Source organism: Camellia sinensis, chromosome 13 (genome assembly GCF_055761805.1).
Source record: "Camellia sinensis isolate YWXY chromosome 13, ASM5576180v1, whole genome shotgun sequence".
Classification (NCBI taxonomy): domain Eukaryota; kingdom Viridiplantae; phylum Streptophyta; class Magnoliopsida; order Ericales; family Theaceae; genus Camellia; species Camellia sinensis.
In genome coordinates this window covers 4737552-4755928 of record NC_138973.1, presented here as the reverse complement: position 1 = coordinate 4755928, position 18377 = coordinate 4737552, and the positions used below count along the sequence as shown (strand labels likewise).

General features: G+C 32.8%; 2 protein-coding genes across 5 annotated transcripts; one reads left to right on the top strand and one right to left on the bottom strand.

The window, feature by feature from the left end:
- The first annotated feature begins 1992 nt into the window (after nt 1–1992).
- Nucleotides 1993–10215, top strand: LOC114285447 (B3 domain-containing protein REM7). 4 transcript variants are annotated; one of them, XM_028228496.2, is made up of 8 exons: nt 2003–2145; nt 4463–5679; nt 7331–7676; nt 7909–8045; nt 8145–8382; nt 8593–8726; nt 8840–9086; nt 9976–10215. In XM_028228496.2, the coding sequence occupies exons 2-8, from the start codon at nt 5566–5568 to the stop codon at nt 10020–10022; spliced, it is 1263 nt and encodes a 420-aa protein (XP_028084297.2). In that variant the 5' UTR covers nt 2003–2145; nt 4463–5565; the 3' UTR covers nt 10023–10215. The 4 variants fall into 4 exon arrangements, 3 of the variants coding, with proteins under 3 accessions (XP_028084300.1, XP_028084297.2, XP_028084299.1); XM_028228498.2 differs by lacking the exons at nt 2003–2145; nt 4463–5679 and adding an exon at nt 6729–6936; XR_014348137.1 differs by lacking the exons at nt 7909–8045; nt 8145–8382; nt 8593–8726; nt 8840–9086; nt 9976–10215 and adding an exon at nt 4110–4240 and having other exon boundaries at nt 2014–2145; nt 7331–7827.
- A 463-nt stretch (nt 10216–10678) lies between these two features.
- Nucleotides 10679–15615, bottom strand: LOC114285446 (putative cyclic nucleotide-gated ion channel 14). The gene is made up of 7 exons (XM_028228494.2): nt 15123–15615; nt 14471–15038; nt 13556–13768; nt 13161–13462; nt 12363–12474; nt 11824–12060; nt 10679–11699 (listed from the first exon to the last, which is right to left on the bottom strand). Exons 1-7 carry the CDS (start codon nt 15149–15151, stop codon nt 10968–10970), a joined length of 2193 nt encoding a protein of 730 aa, XP_028084295.1. The 5' UTR covers nt 15152–15615; the 3' UTR covers nt 10679–10967.
- Between the last annotated feature and the right edge of the window lie 2762 nt (nt 15616–18377).

Sequence of the window (18377 nt, the reverse complement as noted above, 5' to 3'; positions counted from 1 at the left end):
GGAGATCAATCCCTCGGCGAACCCTTCTTCTTAGCCATACCTAACCAATGATCCCCAATCATCCCAAAGGGTCAGGGGTAGTCCCAGAGGACGTCCTGCCGCAAAAATATTGCCGAGTCTCATGGACCCCCCGGGGTCGTGCCACCTCGACCCGGGTATAGGCTAGTTTAACCGAAGAGTGAATTTATCTCCACTCACCGTCCTCGGGATCGGGTCCTTTGTTCGAACTCCATTACACCCATGGTTCTGGTGCGTAGATCCCGGAAAGCTCCGAGCCCGCAAGTGTTCTGGGACTCATTAACGGAGCGACTTCTAGATTGCGTCTGAATCCGTTCGAAGCCAAGTGTTTCGGACCTCTAGGTTCGTGAATCCGAACCCTTTCGAGTCCGAGTGCCTCGGATCTCTAGGCTTGCTTAATACCCTTTCAAGTCCGGGCCCGAGTAAGTCTCTAGGTTCGTGGATCCGAACCCTTTCGAGTCCGAGTGCCTCGGATCTCTAGGCGTTCTTAATACCCTTTCGAGTCCGGGCTTGAGTAAGTCTCTAGGTTCGTGGATCCGAATCCTTTCGAGGCTTAGAGCCATTCAGCCCGTTTGACGGCGATAAATCCAAGCCCACCAATCTTGGACTTGCGATAAATTCGGGCCCACTAATCTTGGGCTATTGGGCCTAAATAATTTAGTGGGCTTAAATTAGCTCCTCTTACACATAGTTATTAAACAGTTTTTTCCTACAAATGTTTGCCTATAAATAGTCATTCATGGCTACATTGTAAAAGACACCCATAACTCAAATCAAAGATAATTAATTTCTATTTTTCTTGTCATTTGAGCTTGTTTGGTAACCATTTCGTTTTCAATTTTCAGGATATATTTACATAAATTTAAAAAACTGTCATAAAAACTTATTTGATAATTTTTTTGATTTATAAATGGTTGTCTCAGTTTATAAATTTGAGGAAAAAAACGTAAACTCAAAAAATGAGTTTACATTGGTTTTTAAACAGACATAAGATATTCTTGTATTCCAATAAATCTTATTATTTAAACATTTGATCTACCAAATCCTAAGTCTCATATTTAAACTATTTTATGAATATTTTTACCCTTACAAATATTTTTTAAACGGTTAGCAATTTAGTAATGTAAACATTTATATTTTACAATGTGAATATTCACATTGACGGTGTAAACATTCACATTATGAAACATTCACACTGTAAATATGAATATTATTAGGGGTATTTTGGAAACTATGTCATTCATAGGAATTTTTTTTTTTATCGACAACTTAATGGAATATAAGAAAATAATGTGGACTAAATGAAATATAAGTAGGTGAAAAGGAATTTATGAAAAAATGCCCCTAAAAAGTATAATATTTGTGGAAAAAAAAAACTTAAAAAAATATGTTAAATACCAAAAAAATACGAAAATTCAATACAGTTTTCGTATTTTTGTGTATTTATTAAAATTTTAAAATATTTTTTTATAAATATTTTACTATTTAGATATATCTAAGTAAGGTGCATCTAAAAAAATAAAAAAATTGTTTACAATTTAAAAAATATTTACTAAAAATAAAAAAATAAAAAATTCAATTTTTCAAAATTAAATTCAGAAATTTTAAAAATGTATTTTTGTCCAACGTATCATAAATTAAAAACAAGTATCTCCAGGACCCTTGTTAATATTGGAAAGGTCCCAAAAAAAAAAAAAAAAAAAAAAAAAAAAAAAAAAAAAAACAATGATTCATCCCACTAAAAACATCACCACTAATAACACTAATGCATTAAAAAAGTAAAAAAAAAAATAAAAAAATACAATTCCAAGACCAAAACATCACATCATTAATGGTGGGACCCACTGCCACCTAATTAGTGCTCCCAAGCATTTTTCCAAAAAAAAAACAACAACATCATATTAGAAAAGTATACAAATTATAAAATATTTTAAAATTTATTAAATTTAATAATAAATGTTTCGAAACTGACATATTTGTGTCATTTTGTCATCTCGTTGTATAGGGCCTTGTTAGCAACACCAAAAACAAAATAAAATCCCCCCTTGAATGACCGAAAGAAGAAAAAGAGAAGAGAGAGAAGAACAGCAGTCGAGCTCATCAATCTGAGTTTCCACAATTAATCAGGTGATTTTTTTCTCACTATTTAGATATGCAAAAACACACAAATCAGACGATTTTTTTCTTTGTTTAATTCATTTGTTGTTTTGTTGTTTTTGTATGCTTAATACCCACCAATTGTTTGATGAAATACCCATTCTAAATACAATTCATTAGACTGAGAAAGACTCATTCACTGGATCTCTAATTTCTCTTATCTTGTTTGAGTCTTATGTGATAAGAAGTTGCAGTTGGAAATTGGGTCAACTACAAAAACACTACATGAATAAATAGTATCATGAAAATGCAAAGCTAAATGGAATTGGGTATGCTTGGAGAAAGGGTAACGTAGAGATTTCAAATTTATATATTAGGCAAATTACAATTCCACTTTGGTTCTTATGTTTCAATTGAAGCATTGTTTTCATCTGGGTTTGTAACGAAATATTGTACTTCAATTAGTTCCCGTTAAAAGAAGAAAAAGAAAAAGAAAGATGGAAATTGATCACACGAGTGGGCACATAGGCTGCAATGACGGGGATTGAAAGGAATAAAATTACATTTGAAGCGATAGGGAAGAGAGCGGAGCAAAATCAGGAAGAGAGAGAGAGAGAGAGAGAGAGAGAGAGAGTAGCATAAGAGTGAGTGAGTGAGTGAAAGAGAGAAACACATGAGAGCGGAAGCAAAGTGCATGAGAGTGGCTGCCGCGGTCAGTGCTGCTGATGGGGAAAATGGGTTGTGGCTGAAATTTATTGAGACAGGAGAGAGATTCATGCAGAGGTTAAGAAACTGAAGATAGAAGATAATGGTGTAATGGAGAAAAAAAGGAGGGAAAGAAGCATTGAATTGATGATGATGGACAATGATTCCACTGAGAGGAGTGTCGCGGAGTCAAATTGGGTAATGGAGGGATTGAAAAGAGGTTGAGGAAATAGTTAGATAGAAGGGATTGAGGAGGAGAAAAGTGTGGAAGTGATGAAGAAAAATGAATTGGAAGCTGCAAAGGCTGCACTCAATGATGGTACTGAATCTGCAAAAGAGGAACAGAGGGTGTGGGCTAATGTAGCCGAATTGGAGAAGAGTACGTGGAAGGTGTGGTGAAGGAGATTGATGTTTTGGTGATAGAAAATGAGTAAAGGGGTTTTGAGAGATTGATTGAGGAAAAGAGTTTGGTCAAGAATGGATGACCAGAAGAAAAAAATGGATGAAATAGTTCAACCATCTATGTCTGCGTTTCAACAATTTCACTCTCAGTTCTTTCACCTTCTCAATCTCAATTTTCCTTTTCTGGGTTTACTAATGCATGGAAGAAAAGAGTTAGGCGAATTCTGTGAACAATTTGCCCATGATACAAAATTACAGTATCCTCACAAATAGAAAAAACAAAAAATTGAAAAGTCTTCCAAGTACTTTTCCAAGAAATCCAGAAAACATAAATATACAAAAAATCAATTTCAGCAACAAATACCTTCAAAAGGAAAACAAAAATATTCCAGAAAAAAATCTAAATCCACAATTAAATGTTATAAGTGTGGACAAATCGGTCATTACGCCAATCGTTGTAAATCCAAAATACAACGAAAGCTTAATGAACTATCTTTAGATAATGAAGTTCAACAACAGATTCTCAGAATACTTTCTGATGAATCCGACACCTCATCTAATGATGAAGATGAAATTGCAGCATTATACTCATCAGATAGTGAACCGAATTCTGATGAACCTCCAGAAATTTGTGAATGTAAAACTCACATTAATCAAAAGTTGATATGAAATCAGGATGTTGGCAAGTCCAGATCGCTGAACAAGACAGATACAAAACTACTTTTACAGTACCTTTTGGGCATTTTGAATGGAATGTCATGCCATTTGGTTTAAAAAATGCTCCATCTGAATTCCAACATATTATGAATGATATTTTTAATCCATATACAGAATTTTCCATTTGTTATATTGATGATGTTTTAATTTTTTCCTCATCAATTGACCAGCATATGAAACATCTTAATAAAAAATTGGTATAAGCTTGAGGGAAAAAGTTTTGAAAACGGAGAAGATGATTGAAGAAACACAAAAAGTGGTAGCTCAAAAGGAAATCCATACCAGTAATGGAGTTATTCAGGTTGGTATGCTGAAAGAGTGTTAATTTTGTTGGTTGTAATTGAATCTTTCATACTTTATTGCTTCATTCATGAGTAGGTTAAGTTTATATTCTATGATGCTAAACCGTTATATTTTGATAGCTTAGGACTACACATTTTGCAAGAGGAATTTCGGCCATTGATCATAACTTATTATTCTATCCTTAAAGAGTTTTATTTATTTATTTATTTATTTTATACAGGTAATGGCGGATTGGTCCAAACTGCCAGATGAAATCTGGAGGCTAATTGTAAAAAGACAGCGTTTAATTGAAGATTATGTAAGGTTTGGTGGGGTTTGTAGGTCATGGCATTTGATTACTCTTGAGAAGGAGAACTATTCATGTTCAGAGCTTCCGTGGGTGATGCTCACTGAAAATGAAACTAGTAACATTCGTGAGTTCCATAGTATTTTCAGTAATAAGGTTTACAAACTGTACTTGCCAGATATTCGTGGAAGGCGGTGTTGGGGCTCTTCTCATGGTTGGTTGGTCACTGTTGGCACTGATCGAGAGATGAACATATTAAATCCTCTGACACGAGTTCAAATTCCCCTCCCACCATTACATAAGTGCCCAAATTTGAAAAAACTAATTTGCACCCCTAAAGAATTTCGCAATTATTTTGTGTGCAAAGCTGTTCTATCCTCAAATCCATCTGACCCAAATTGTATAGTTATGGCTATTTATTCAGATCATAGGAAGATGGCATTTACAAAGCTAAGTGGCAAGGCTTGGACTCCATTGGAGTGTTCTCCTGTATGGCTTGAGGACATTGTTCACTTGAATAATTATTTCTATGCTGTTGACTCTTTCTGTAATGTGCTGGTGTTTGATTGTACCGGCTCTCATCTAAAGACTATATCTTTTACAATGTTGCAAGAAGAAAGGGAAATGGACTACGAAGCTAAATATCTTGTGGAGTTAGGAGCGGAGATATATATGGTCCTAAGATGCCTTTATGACACTAGAATTGCTGATACCCCATATTTGAAAACATGGGGTTTTGTAGTGTACAAGTTGGATTTATGCAGTGAGAAGTGCGAGGAAGTGGATGGTTTGGGAGATTGGTGCATCTTCTTGGGCAGTAATTATTCCTTCTCCATATCAGCTTCTTGTGCTGACTTGAAGTGTAGGAAAAATTGCATTTATTTCACAGACGACTATTATGGAATGTATAGCAGACAGGGAAGCTATGATATGGGACTATATGATCTTGACAGTTGCAAGATGGAGCCTTGTATTGTAGAGCATGTCTCGCATTATGATTATTCTGTACCCCTTTGGATCAGGCCAAGTTTGTGGTAATGCTTACCGATGACTTAAAGCAGGAAATCCCATTCCAGACGATCATGTCTCTTCATCATATAAAGTTTGAAGATGATATTGGCTCCATAAGTATGCTAAACATCTACTTTTTGGTATGTCATTTTAGAAGGGGCTTTTTTTTTTTTTTTTTTTCTTTCTTTCTTTCTTTTTTCCATTTAAACTACAATATTTGCATCTCTGTTATTTGTTAGATAATCTTTTTGTAACATGTTCTGAAAGTTTGAGACATGATGTTGGTATTTGAATGATATTTGCTAAATTTAGAGGTTTGATTATTCACTTATGTGTGGATCTTTTCTCACTTTCATTAAGGTGTAACACATAACCAAAATCTAAAATTAATGGTTTATAATGATTTTTCAAGTTTTCTAGATCCCAATCATTAGGTCTCATCTCATTACTTTGGGGGATTTTAATAATGACTTCTAAAGATTTAATGTTTTTTCACTAAACCAATGATCCTCTAACAGGTTGGCTTCACACCTAAAGCAATGAAACTCCAATCTTCCCTGAGCTATTTGAAGCTAATAGTAATAAAAAAAAATTAGAGAGTTCTTAAATAAATAAATAAAAAACTACAATGCCCTTACATCTCAAATAAAGGTCTTCGAAGGCTAAATCAACTCTATAAAAGGTCCAAAAAGAGTTGCCGAAAAGTTAATAGGCAAAGTGATGCTAGCAAAAATAAATAAATAAATCTTTAGTTCAATAAATTTTATTTTTACTTTTCAAATTAGAATAAAGTTTTTTTTTTCAATAAAAATATAATTACTTTGAGTGGTTTCTTATTAAATTCAATTTCTCCTAATAAATTTTACAATGTGCGTAAATAAATAACAACCATGATACAGACCCTCGTTACCCCTTACACACGTAGGAGTTAGTGATTGGAGAAAGAAAAAAAAAAAAATTGATCAATGATCGCCCACTGGGGGTCTTGGGGGTCTCCCAATGGGGTCCCAAGCATGATGCCATAAATAAACATTATTTAAATTAATATTTAAATATATAAAAACTCCATTTGAGATTTTAGGCCCTCAAAGTAGGAGAATCACCGTATCTCTCAAATAATTTTGTTTACTTTGATTGGACTTCCTAATGACCAATGACTAACAATCAAATATAATGGCCATTAACTCAATTCAACAACCCCAATCCATCCATCATGAAAGTTCTCATCATCATAAAAGCTATAATAAACAACATGTATGGAGATCATATAGAGTCTCTTCAAATTCTTGCACCATTTTCTGTCTTTGTCCATGGCAACAACAACAACTACTACCGGAATCGTTCCAAGTAAACCCCACTTCTTCAAGCCCCTCCTTCCTGGTTTCCACCATGGACTCGTAATTACTCTCTCTCTCCCTCTCTATTTCTCTCTCTCAACTAAATCAACTAAGTTGATTCGAGTAATAAGTTGTTCAAACTTAAAATGAATTGAAACTTGACTTGCTTACTCATGTTGAGATAAAATAAAATTTAACTAAGTTTATAACAAATTAAATTAAATTTGAGTACCTGGATTTTTTATAATGCATATAAGTTTATTGAATCAAATATAGTAACTTATTCAACCTTGGTTTGAGAACTTTACAAATTTCAAACTGTGTTAGAGCTTAACTTGTTTTTCATAATGAACCAATCTCGAACGAGTTTTTGACAAGTTGAACACGAATCAAGCTTTTGTAAGTTTAGTTCCTTTTACAGCTTTACTGCTAACTATATGCATTTTGTTTGCAGAAGATCCCTGTTTCTTTCTTCAAGTACTTAAACAATGAGAACTGTGAACATGCTGTACTGAGAACCAGTTGTGGGATGTGGCAAGTGAAGATCGAAGGTGATCAACGTTTCGAAGGTGCAGGTTGGACAGATTTTGCGAAGAGACATGATTTGCAAGTGGGTGATTTCTTGGTGTTCAGACACGAAGGAGACATGGTGTTTGATGTTATGGCGTTTGATCAAAGTGCCTGTGAGAGAGAATATCAACCCTTGGATGTCGATGATGATGATGAAGAAGATGAAGATGAGGACGAGGACAAGGACGATGAAGAAAGTTCAGAGTCAGAGTCTTCCAAGGACATAAGCCGTAAGCTAATTTACTGCAATCTGCTAAATAGGAAGAGCAGTGATTTGAGAAATGTTTATACAAATATTTATTCAAAAACAACAATATTTCATGATGTATCCTAGTAATATTTTGGTAAAAATAAATAAATGATACATAGCAGTTCTCTAAAGTAATTATTTCAACCCCTACATAAAATTTATAGTTTGGCCTCTACATGTAGATTGTGTGTTTGATTAGTGTGTGGTTGTAGAGTCAAATAAGATCTTTAACAATTCACCAAAGGCTTCTCATCCAAAAGGAGGAGGAGGAGGAGCTTCTTGTTCCAAACCGAGTCACCCTTATTTTGTGACCATTTTAAAGCCCTATAGTTTTGAAGCTTCTAGATTGGTAAGTGTTTTGAAATATATGTACTTGAACTTTGAAGCACAAGAGCATTTAAAAAATAGAAAATTGTTAATAATATGGGCTGTGTTTTTGTTGTTGCAGTTCATTCCACGTGGCTTTGCAAGGTCAGAGGGCCTAATCGACAGACGTTGTGAGATGATCATCAGAGATGAACAACAACAAAAGTCATGGCAAGTGAGGTTGAGCCACAAGTGTGATGGTCAAGTTTATATTGGTAGAGGTTGGCGTGAATTTCGAATTGCAAATGGGCTTAAACAAGGAGACACTTTGTCCTTTGAGCTCATTTGTAAAGGGACGAAGCCTGTTATTGGTTTCCATTGTAAGTTTTGCATATTCCTACCCCATCTTTATATGTAATGGTGCTTTTTTTTTTTTTTTTTTTTTCAAGATTTAAAGACAAAATTAAATAAATAAATAAATAAAATTTTGTTAAAACATTTTTGCTGATATGGAAATTGGTTCAATTTTGTTACTTCTTTGTGAAGAACTAACATGGAATTATTTCTGATTATGTTGTGATCTCTTGAAGGGTTGAAAGGAAATTCGAGAGCTAATGAGATGGTAAATGCTAAAATGGAAAAAAGCTCTACAAATACAAAACTCACAACACCACAGTACTTTATTGCCACTCTGACTCCACATAATTTCAAGTGTTCTGAATTGGTAAGTATATATATATATATATGATGGATGAGATTTTTCTAAAATTTGATTGAATTGAGTTTCTATGCACAATATAACATATATATATATATGTTTGTTGGTTGGTGTTGTAGTATATTCCAAAGGAGTTTGCAAGGCTGAATGGTATAAGCAAGTACAGCGAGATGACCATAAAAGATGGAAAACAAAGAGAGTGGGTAATGAATATGAGGAGACAGAAGTGCGGTAAGAGATTGTACATTGGACAACAAGGTTGGAAAGAGTTTGCTGCTGCAAATCACCTCAAAAATGGAGATGTTATCAAGTTAGGCCTCCTCAAGGCTGGGAAGAAGACGCTTACCATGAACTTCACTTTTTTTGGTTGGTACTTTCTTATTTATTTGAATTTGGCTTTGGACTCATAATTTTTGGATTGGACAGATCAGTAACTAGAGAGAACTTCAACCACACCCACCCCCCCCACCCCCCTCTTTTTTTGGGTAGCTAGGGGGAAGTCGAACCCTTTTTATTTATTACAAAAAAATGTGCACATAAAATAAATGTGGGGCCTAGATTTATTCTAGGTATGGTCTTCCCCAAACTCATAATGAATATGAAATCACACATTAAAAGGTAGGTAAAGTTTAAAAAAAATATTGTTAGTCTTACGCTTTTGACAAAATTATATTGATTTTTAAATAACCGAAACTAATGCAGATGGTAGGTAGAGATTGAAATAAACAAAGATATATATATATATATATATATATGTATATATGTTTTGGGTACATAGTAAAAAGTCAACTTTTTGGTTTTTAGCTTTAAAAGTCACCAAAAAAACCACAAAAAAAGTAGATTTTTTAGCACACAAAGCCAAAAAGTCACAAAAAAGTCAAAAAAATAGCTTTTTACTAACTTTTCAAAACACCACAATATCATTTTTTCATTCATGTGACTAACAAATTACTGATGAAAATAAACTAGTGTAATTGTATTAAAAGTGTGAAACTACCTGTATTTTTTTCAAATTTCAGAGAATGTGAGTTTAATGTACCCTTAATTTCTCTTAAAAAAGTGTAATGTGAAAAAATTGCACAGAAAAATTAACGTGTCACCGTGATGTATGTTATGAGTGATTAATTTTGAGTCACCTTGATTTATTATGATAAATCACACTCATAATAAATTAATGGCACATGTAGCATTGCCTATTTTATAGGGTTGAGTCACCTTTTTTTGCATGAGACTGAAACAACGAATATGGTAACAGGTGGATCATCAAGAACAAAGGGCTTACACAATGGGAGCAATAATTAATACCATGAAGTACAAGTAGAGCTCCAAAGACTCTTTTTGTCATCATATATGTATATATTAGGTACTAATGTGGACATGCTCTTGCTTTATGAATTATGTAACTGTGTTGTTTAGTACTGCCGTAAGTTTGTGTGTAATGATACAGTACGTACTTTTTAAAAGAAAGATGGATATCATGTGCTAAGTTTATGTATTATTATTGTGTTGTTAAAGTCTGTAAAAGAACATAGTTTAGCTACTCATGTTGAGCCAGTAACTCCACAGACAATCCATTTCCGTTGAGGAACTGGACAAAAGGGGCTTAGATGGGCCCAACAACACAGTGATTGCTGAGGAACTGAACAAAAGGGACTTAGATGGCCCCGACAACACAGTGATTACTGCGCACGAGGAATAAGGAGGTGCTCCCTCAAGAAAAACAAGTATAAATCAAAAGCTACTTTTATCTCTCCCTGTTAACATTGCTAAACTATTGCTGAATCCTACTTCAAATGAGATTTGCTGTAAGCTAGTTTGGGATGCAGGTTGATTTTTTGACCTTTTGACTATTTTAGCCTAGTGTTAAAAAGTCTTGTGTGGGATAGATTTTTTTAACTTTTTTGATTTTTGTAAGAGAAGAAATAAAAGAATTATAGATTGGATGTGACATTGTCATATTTGACTAAAATAATCTATTTTGCCTTATATAGTTATTTTAGCCCCAAGAGGGCATGCCAAACGAAACAGTACACAATCTAATGAACATCCAAATCAGAAAGCCACTTCCCCCTACATGGTTTTGCACAACAATACAATCAAAGCAATCATACATACCCAAGCCTGATGAATGTTTTCTTCTATGGAAAATTATTCGATGCCTTTTGGAGTTTCTCTGAACTTCTTCTGTAACGGTAATCATTCTTGGCAACGCGAGTCGTGGTTGTCAAATGATCTAGCAGAGTTGGCCTAGTCATCGTCTGGTTCAGCTGAGAAGTCTGGCTCTTCTGGCTTCTGCAACTTTGGTAACTCGACATCCTTGATCTTCTGAGCTCCTCTCCTTGTGTTGGCAGCGAATCTTGACGCAAGTATCATCACACCCAAGTTCTGTTTTGCCTGAGAAGAATTTGCAGACGGAGTATTGTCCTTTTCCTCATCTTGTTCATTTTCATCAACCAGTCGGTCGTCACGAACAAAGAACGACTCGCTCATGCTAAGGTTCTTTGCCATCACTCTCCTCTTGTATCGGTGCCAAGCAGCCTGAATGAAGCACGCTGCCCATGTCCTCCAGTGGTAAGAGTAGAATCGGAATGTGTGTTGTAGCTTTTTGCTGTGAAGCCGTCTAAACTGATTTGCCACAAACCTGAGATCTTCTGCTCGCAACGCGAAAGCTTCTACTTCGACAAGAGCTTTCACGGTTCTAGTGGAAGAAGGCAAGTTGACAGTTGATTTTGGAAGCAACGCCCACGCAAGTAGTTCCTCCCCACAGAAATCACCCGGTCTTAATGTAATTGAATTGAAGAAACCCGTGCGCCCTCCATTTGTGGTGGAGCTCTCAAGTCTCCCTCTGATGATAAAAAGCATCTCTGTGATGGGATCGCCCTCACGAACTATGTATGTGCCTTGTGTACTTAACGATGATACTAGGCGCTCGCATATGGCATCAAGCAATTGATCGTCCATCTGTGAGAAAAAGGGGACCTGAAATTGGGGGGAAAATGCAAGTCAATTAACCAGCGATAAGTGCAGTAAACCATAGCAACACCAAAGATTTCTGGGATAAAAGCATATAACACATCATTAAAATGTAAGGGGAACATCTTACACGTCGAACAAGGTCCAAACAAAGGTGGCATTGGATGTCTCGACGGAGATCTACAGGTAAGGCACGCAATATTGATTCTTCATCGACTCCACGTGTTGCAAGCCACTTGTATTGAACGAAACGCCGCACACGAACTTGCAAATCATGAGGGAGCTGCCGATGTTTCATCCACTCCTCAGTGTCTCGTCTCTTGAGTCTCCACTCTTCAAGCCTCACAGTTATAGATTGCAAGTAGGTCTGCAATTAAAAGGACATGTACAAAGGATGGGGTATAAAACTTCAAAAGAATGTAAAAAGGAGGAAAAAAGTGCTTTTATACCCCAGAGAGAGAGAGAGAGAAAGAGAGAGACTAGGTTTTGAGCTTAAAATAACAACTTTTTTATCAGCAACAAAGGGAATATTATTAATAAGGAAAAATAAGAAGGAGCACAAGCGAGACAAAGAATAATTGAGCTGTGGACTTTAATTTACTTTTGAGGACAAGTATAGTCATTGAGACTTCAAAAGTAGTAAAAGGGAACAAGGGATCCTCATAGTACCTGCATGTTTCCAATCAAATGGGCAAACAAAACCAAACCCACGATGGCGATGAGTATCGCAAATGAAGTTTCCCCAATAAATGTGCTTGTAGACAAGTTCTGGCCGTATGAACTGCAAAATATAGAAAGCAAAAGATATGTCAAAATTTTTAGTAACCAAGAATGATATTGGCAGCAAATAAGAGGAATTTCATAGCAAGAAATAAAATTTCATTTCATTTCTATCAAAACAGTTGAAATGTTCCTGTTTTCTAGGAAACCAAAATGCAACATTAGTGGAATGCCAAAACTCCAACGTTTTCACCGAAGTGTAGTGTTTCAGAGAACATATGGAAACTACGAGTTATTCGACACCTATTAGGAATATGGTCATTTCTGTTGTATCTTTTTATCAAAAAAAAATATTTGATGAACTAGAAAGGAGAAGAAGAGAGAGAGAAAAGAGAAGATGAAACAAGTATGATTGAGCCACTCATTCTCTTTCTTTTTTCATTCCCGCTACTAGTGGAATTTTGCAAAAAAAAAAATTCTCTATATAATAGAAAACCCTTTCCGACCTTTAAACCTTTTGTTTATAAGCCTCTAATATTCATATAAGTCGACATATTTACAAACCAAAATATACTTGTTTTAGTTTTGTTTCCAAACATTTACGTAAATTCTAAATTCTCATCATTTCTCTTATGTTTCCAAAATGTTTTTGAAACATCTTCGTTTCCAAGCTAACCAAAACAAAATTTTGATCCTTGCTCTAGTGTGTCCGCAAATAGATAGCTTCTTGGGATAATCATATCATACCTTAAATTCTGTAACCCCCACCACAAACAATATAAGTACTTCTCAAGGAATTCTGAGGAGACGATGTTGTTTGAGACTGCATTTTGAAATATACCATAATTGAAAGTGATTGTGTTAGCAGGATCACAATTACTGAACACTGCAGTACGATTTGCCCATTTTATACGATCCTCATCGTCCAAAGTACCACAATCCAGAAAACGGAGAGAACATCTCAGAGGGCTGAATTCATGTCTGCAGGCTGATTTCCAGCATGTTGCATACCGTTCAATTGACAACAAATACCAAGATGCCCCTAAGATCTACAAGAACAGAACCTTTAATTTAGCAAAGGCCACAAGGTGTGATTCAATTTGAAAACAGGTTGGAGAAAAAGGGAAAGAGAAGCTACATACATGACTAGCTAACATATAAAGAAGGAGATTGTATGCAGCACCTGACCAAGCTGTCTTCGCAACTAATCCTGTAGCTTTAATGATTTCAGAACTTAATGGGAAAATTAGGTAGAATCGAGGAATATACTGGAGGAGAACAATCAGTACAAGGGCATTGTTCGTGTGATCGGCATGGGAACTTCTAATTGCAGGTATAATGAACCATATGACAATCTGCCAAAGCAAGTTAACCAAAGTTTTATTAGGCCATTATATTTGAAAAGCAAAAATCGATCATTAAGTCAAGAAATTGATTACCACAGTATAAAGAAGAGAAAAACAAAAAACAAAATAATCAAAAGACCTTGTTATTGTGAGAACACGATATTACATCAAACACTAATATCTCATAGCAATCACTACAAAGACTATGAAGCTAAAATTAGGATGTCATGACTCATACTAGGTTTGAGCTTAGTATAAGAACTTTTTTTTTCCCTTTTTGATGAGCAACAAAGGGAATATTATTAATAAAGAAAAATAGAGTAGAGTACAAGAGAATGATAGATAAGAAGTCTGCCATAGTAAACAAAAGAGATGAGAAAAGCAAAATCTCATCAAGACCACAAACTACAAATTACACGCCGCTCTCCAATCCTTAGAAATAAAATATAATGTAATCCCCTTAAAAGGTTTAGAAGCAAAAACCCAAAAAGATGATGAATAGCACACACTGTCCTATAAAAAATCAGTGTCCTAATAAACCCTTGCATAGGGCTCCAACCAAATTCCCATCTCCAATCAATTTTTTGTTTGGTGACTAGACAAATTTTAACTGAAGACTCTATGTAAACATAAACAATGCAAGCTTCACATGAAAATCAAATTCCCCAAAATTGAATTGAATCACATGACATCAAATTCCAAATCAAGTACCTGAGGAAGAGGCAGTGTGGCAATCACATCAATGAAGAAATCGGATTTCAAATACCGCCTCGCAATCATCTTAGGATCCATGACAAGTTCACCTCTGCCAAACACCCTTGAGCTTGGAGATACATAAGCAGTCCTAAACTTTATAATTACATGCAACATATAGAATATATCGGCAATTGTCCGAAAACAAGTCACAATAATTCCAAGATTCAGATCAGTGCTCATACAAGATGAATTGCCATCATTCACAGCTGAAGGAAGATAGAAAAACAATGGATCAACAAAAAGTGCCACCATACAAGAAAACATGAAAATCCTGTTCCATTGCAAGACAATTTCACTCCCCGGATCAAGAATCCTTTTCCTCCACGGTTCATGATTTTCCGGGAAAATCTTGAACCCACCCTCGAATTTCAGATTCCCATTAATTCTAGCTTTCTCACCGATTCCACCTTCGGGCTTCAACAAAGGCGCTGAAACTTTGTACAGAGTTGAGGGTTTTTCGAGGTTTTGGCTATTGTTTGTTTCCCAGGAATGCTCAAGATTTTGCTTTTCGTCATTGTAAAACCTATGAACTCCCAAACCCATTAGTCAATCCACCAAAAAAAAAAAACACCCAGAAAAAAGAAAAAGGATAGTAGTCGAAAATTACCTCACTAGCTTCTCTTTCTTGAACTCCATGGCTTGTAATTAGGGTCAGATACACAAACCCAACTCGAGAGATGGTAACTGAAGATGAGAAAAAGCATTGATTGGAGCTCTACCCATTTTGAAGTTCCTTTTCAGGATTTACAACGCTGTGTTCATTGGTTTGAAATGGACCCAGAAACGAAGAGTTTGCAAAATCGACAAAAAGAACTGTTCATTTAGACATATAGGAATACTGGTTTCAAATGCCGAGAAGTTTTCGAGAGAGAGAGATGTGAATAAGGGTTGAACTGAGCTGACTCTTCATGTGGTTTGTCACCATGCGTTTGACCTCTCTAACAAATACAGTAAAGCACACCACCACAGCTGGAATGTAGCAAGCATCATCAATCTGAGAGAGAGAGAGAGAGAGAGAGAGAGAGAGAGAGAGGGGGGGGGGGGACGTGAATGCCAGAACTAAGTAATTAAACAAAAATGTTAGAGACATGAAAAAAAAAAATTATTAAAATTTTTGTCAAAAATTCTCGTATAAGAACGAGGTATAGCGTGAGTCTCGCACACATATAAAATATTTAATAAAAATTTTAATAAATTTTTAAAATTTTTATTTAATATAATTCTTTTCACATTTGAAAAATTATATTTTTTTTTCTCTGAGATTTGTAATCTCATTACAAATTACACTTTGGATTTTAAAATTTTTTAAATAATCATATTGCCATTTTTCTTACTATTTATTCTTTCTATCTTCGTGATTACATTTTACAACTTTCTATCATTAAATTCTATCTAAACATATTTTTATTGAGTGATGATATACAAACATAAATTTTATATAAAATTTTCAAATATAATGATATAACGTAATGGTGACCTTTTACTTAAAAATAAAATATTCATAAATATGATTTATATTTACAACAATATCACTATCACAACATTTTTATAATTTTTTATATATGAATATAATTTTTTATTTTTATTTTTATTTCCTGCATTATATTTATATTAGATTAATTTAATCTAGATATATTTAAAAAATATAAAATTTGTGCAAAAATTTTTTAAAAAATCTATTGAATACAACAAAATAAGATAATGTATTGAATTTTATATTTTTATATTTTAAAAAAAATCATAAAATATTATACTTCTTAAGTATATCTAGATTAGGTGTCTCTAAAAAATAAAAAATTGTTTAAAATATAAAAAACAATTCAATAAAAAAATACGAAAAATAAAGAAATCAATTTTTTGTGTGAGTTAAACAAAAAAATATGATTGTTATTTTCCTTGAAATGACATGAACAATATATATATATATATATATATATATATATATTATTTTATTATTTTATATATATAAAAGGTTAATGGGCAAATATGTCATTTTAATCTGACAGAGGGATAAATGTAATTTTTTAAATGTGAGGAAAATATGTATTAAATAAAAACCTCAGGGGGTGTCAATGTGATTTATCCAAAAAATAATATTTATCAAAGTTTGCAGAAAATACAATAAATCTTACGTATTTAGTATAGTTATATTGAACTCCCTAAAATTTAATTCATATAATACTTAATTCTCTTTTATTAAAAATTCATTAGATATATGAATAAAAAAAATTATGTTGTCATATTTTTATATTTAAATATATTTTTATTTTATTTATTTTTGTGTTTTCATAACATCTTTATTAATTTTAATCTTTTTAATCTTAGCAAAATAAAATTGATATTATTATGATGTCATGAAACTACTACTCAATTTTGATTATTTGTTATATGGACTTTGTTAAAGTGTATGTGAGAAAAAATAATGAGTTCCACTTATATTTTTTAATATGAACTCTATTGTTTTGTATTTAATAATAAATAAATAAATAAAAGATTTATTTATATAATTTTACTCTAAAACTTTTAGGCTTAGTTTGGTTTAATTTTTGAATTATGATTTGAGTTTTGAGTTTTTGAAAAAAGAAAACTTATTTGGTTATGAGTTTTGAAAATAGTTTTGAGTTATATTTTCAAATTTTTTGATTTTTTAAATATTTAAAAATTTTCCTAATTCTATTTTTTTAGGATAAATAATTTTGTAAATATTTTTTTTAAATGCGCGGTGTATTTACTACCGTATTTTTTAAAAATATTTTAAAATTAATTTTTTATTATTTTTATTATTTAAAATTTAATTTTTATTTTAAATATTTTTATTTTTATTATTTTAAATATAAATATTTTATTTATTTATTTTAAATATTTTATTTATTTTAAAAATATTTTATATATTTTTTAAATTTTTTATATATATATTTTTTCTTTTTGAAATATTTAATTTTTTTTAAAAAAATTAAAAAAATTTGGATCGCTCAGATATATCTAAATCATAACAATTATTTGGCCAATTCTTCAAAAAATACAAAATATTTTTTCTAAAAAAATAAAAATAAAAATAAAAATGAATTGAATTTTTTTCAAAAAAAATAAAATAAATAAATAAATAATTTTAAAGAGCAAAATAAAAAAAAATTGATTTTTTTATTAAAAAATTAGAGTTTTGAAAAGAGTTTAGTTATAAGTTTTGAAAAAAAAATTTATATTATATTTTGAAAACTTTGTTTGATTATAAAATTTGAAATTTTTTTATATAAATCATAATTTTAATATATGACCAAGCGCTACCGTAATGTCTTGCCTATGTTTTTCCTTTCTACAACACGAGTTGTATGCTGTGTTTGGTTGAAAGATTTAGGAAATGATTTAGAAAGGAAAAGAGCAAAGATGTGTAAAACTATGTCAAATATAGGCATATTTTATTCATATTTCACCTATTTTTTCAAATTTCTTTTCCAAATCATTCCTCAAATCCCCTAACCAAACACACCATTAGAGTATCTCTAATAAATTCTCCAAAAACTCATTGAAGTAAAATATTATCACAGTTAACGATATTTTATATTTTGTTTCCGATGCACGTTCCTTCTTGTTAATTACTTTTGTTAAAATAGTTGCTAACTATGACTACGGAAAGAGGGAAAGTGGCGATTTCTATAGTCTTTTTTGGTAAATTGTCGATTATTTTTTTTTCTCTTTAATTAAATCACACTCATACATATCAACTTTAATTATATTACACAGTTGGAACACCTATTTACTTCTTAAATTAAGAAACATTTTTATTTATTTTTAGATAGGGGAAAAAACAAAATTAGGACCTACTAGGCAAAACATCTAAAAGGACAACATATTGAGGCTAAGT

Bases quoted from the DNA above. Each gene is read 5' to 3' on its own strand.
- LOC114285447 (XM_028228496.2), top strand. From the start codon at position 5,566: ATGCTTACCGATGACTTAAAGCAGGAAATCCCATTCCAGACGATCATG. The intron at 8,046-8,144 runs GTAAGTGTTTTG...TTGTTGTTGCAG, and splicing joins GTTTTGAAGCTTCTAGATTG to TTCATTCCACGTGGCTTTGC. The intron at 8,727-8,839 runs GTAAGTATATAT...TTGGTGTTGTAG, and splicing joins ATTTCAAGTGTTCTGAATTG to TATATTCCAAAGGAGTTTGC.
- LOC114285446 (XM_028228494.2), bottom strand. From the start codon at position 15,151: ATGGAGTTCAAGAAAGAGAAGCTAGTGAG. The intron at 13,769-14,470 runs GTACTTGATTTG...TTGCTTTGGCAG, and splicing joins CCACACTGCCTCTTCCTCAG to ATTGTCATATGGTTCATTAT. The intron at 12,061-12,362 runs GTACTATGAGGA...TTTTAATTGCAG, and splicing joins ATTTGATTGGAAACATGCAG to ACCTACTTGCAATCTATAAC.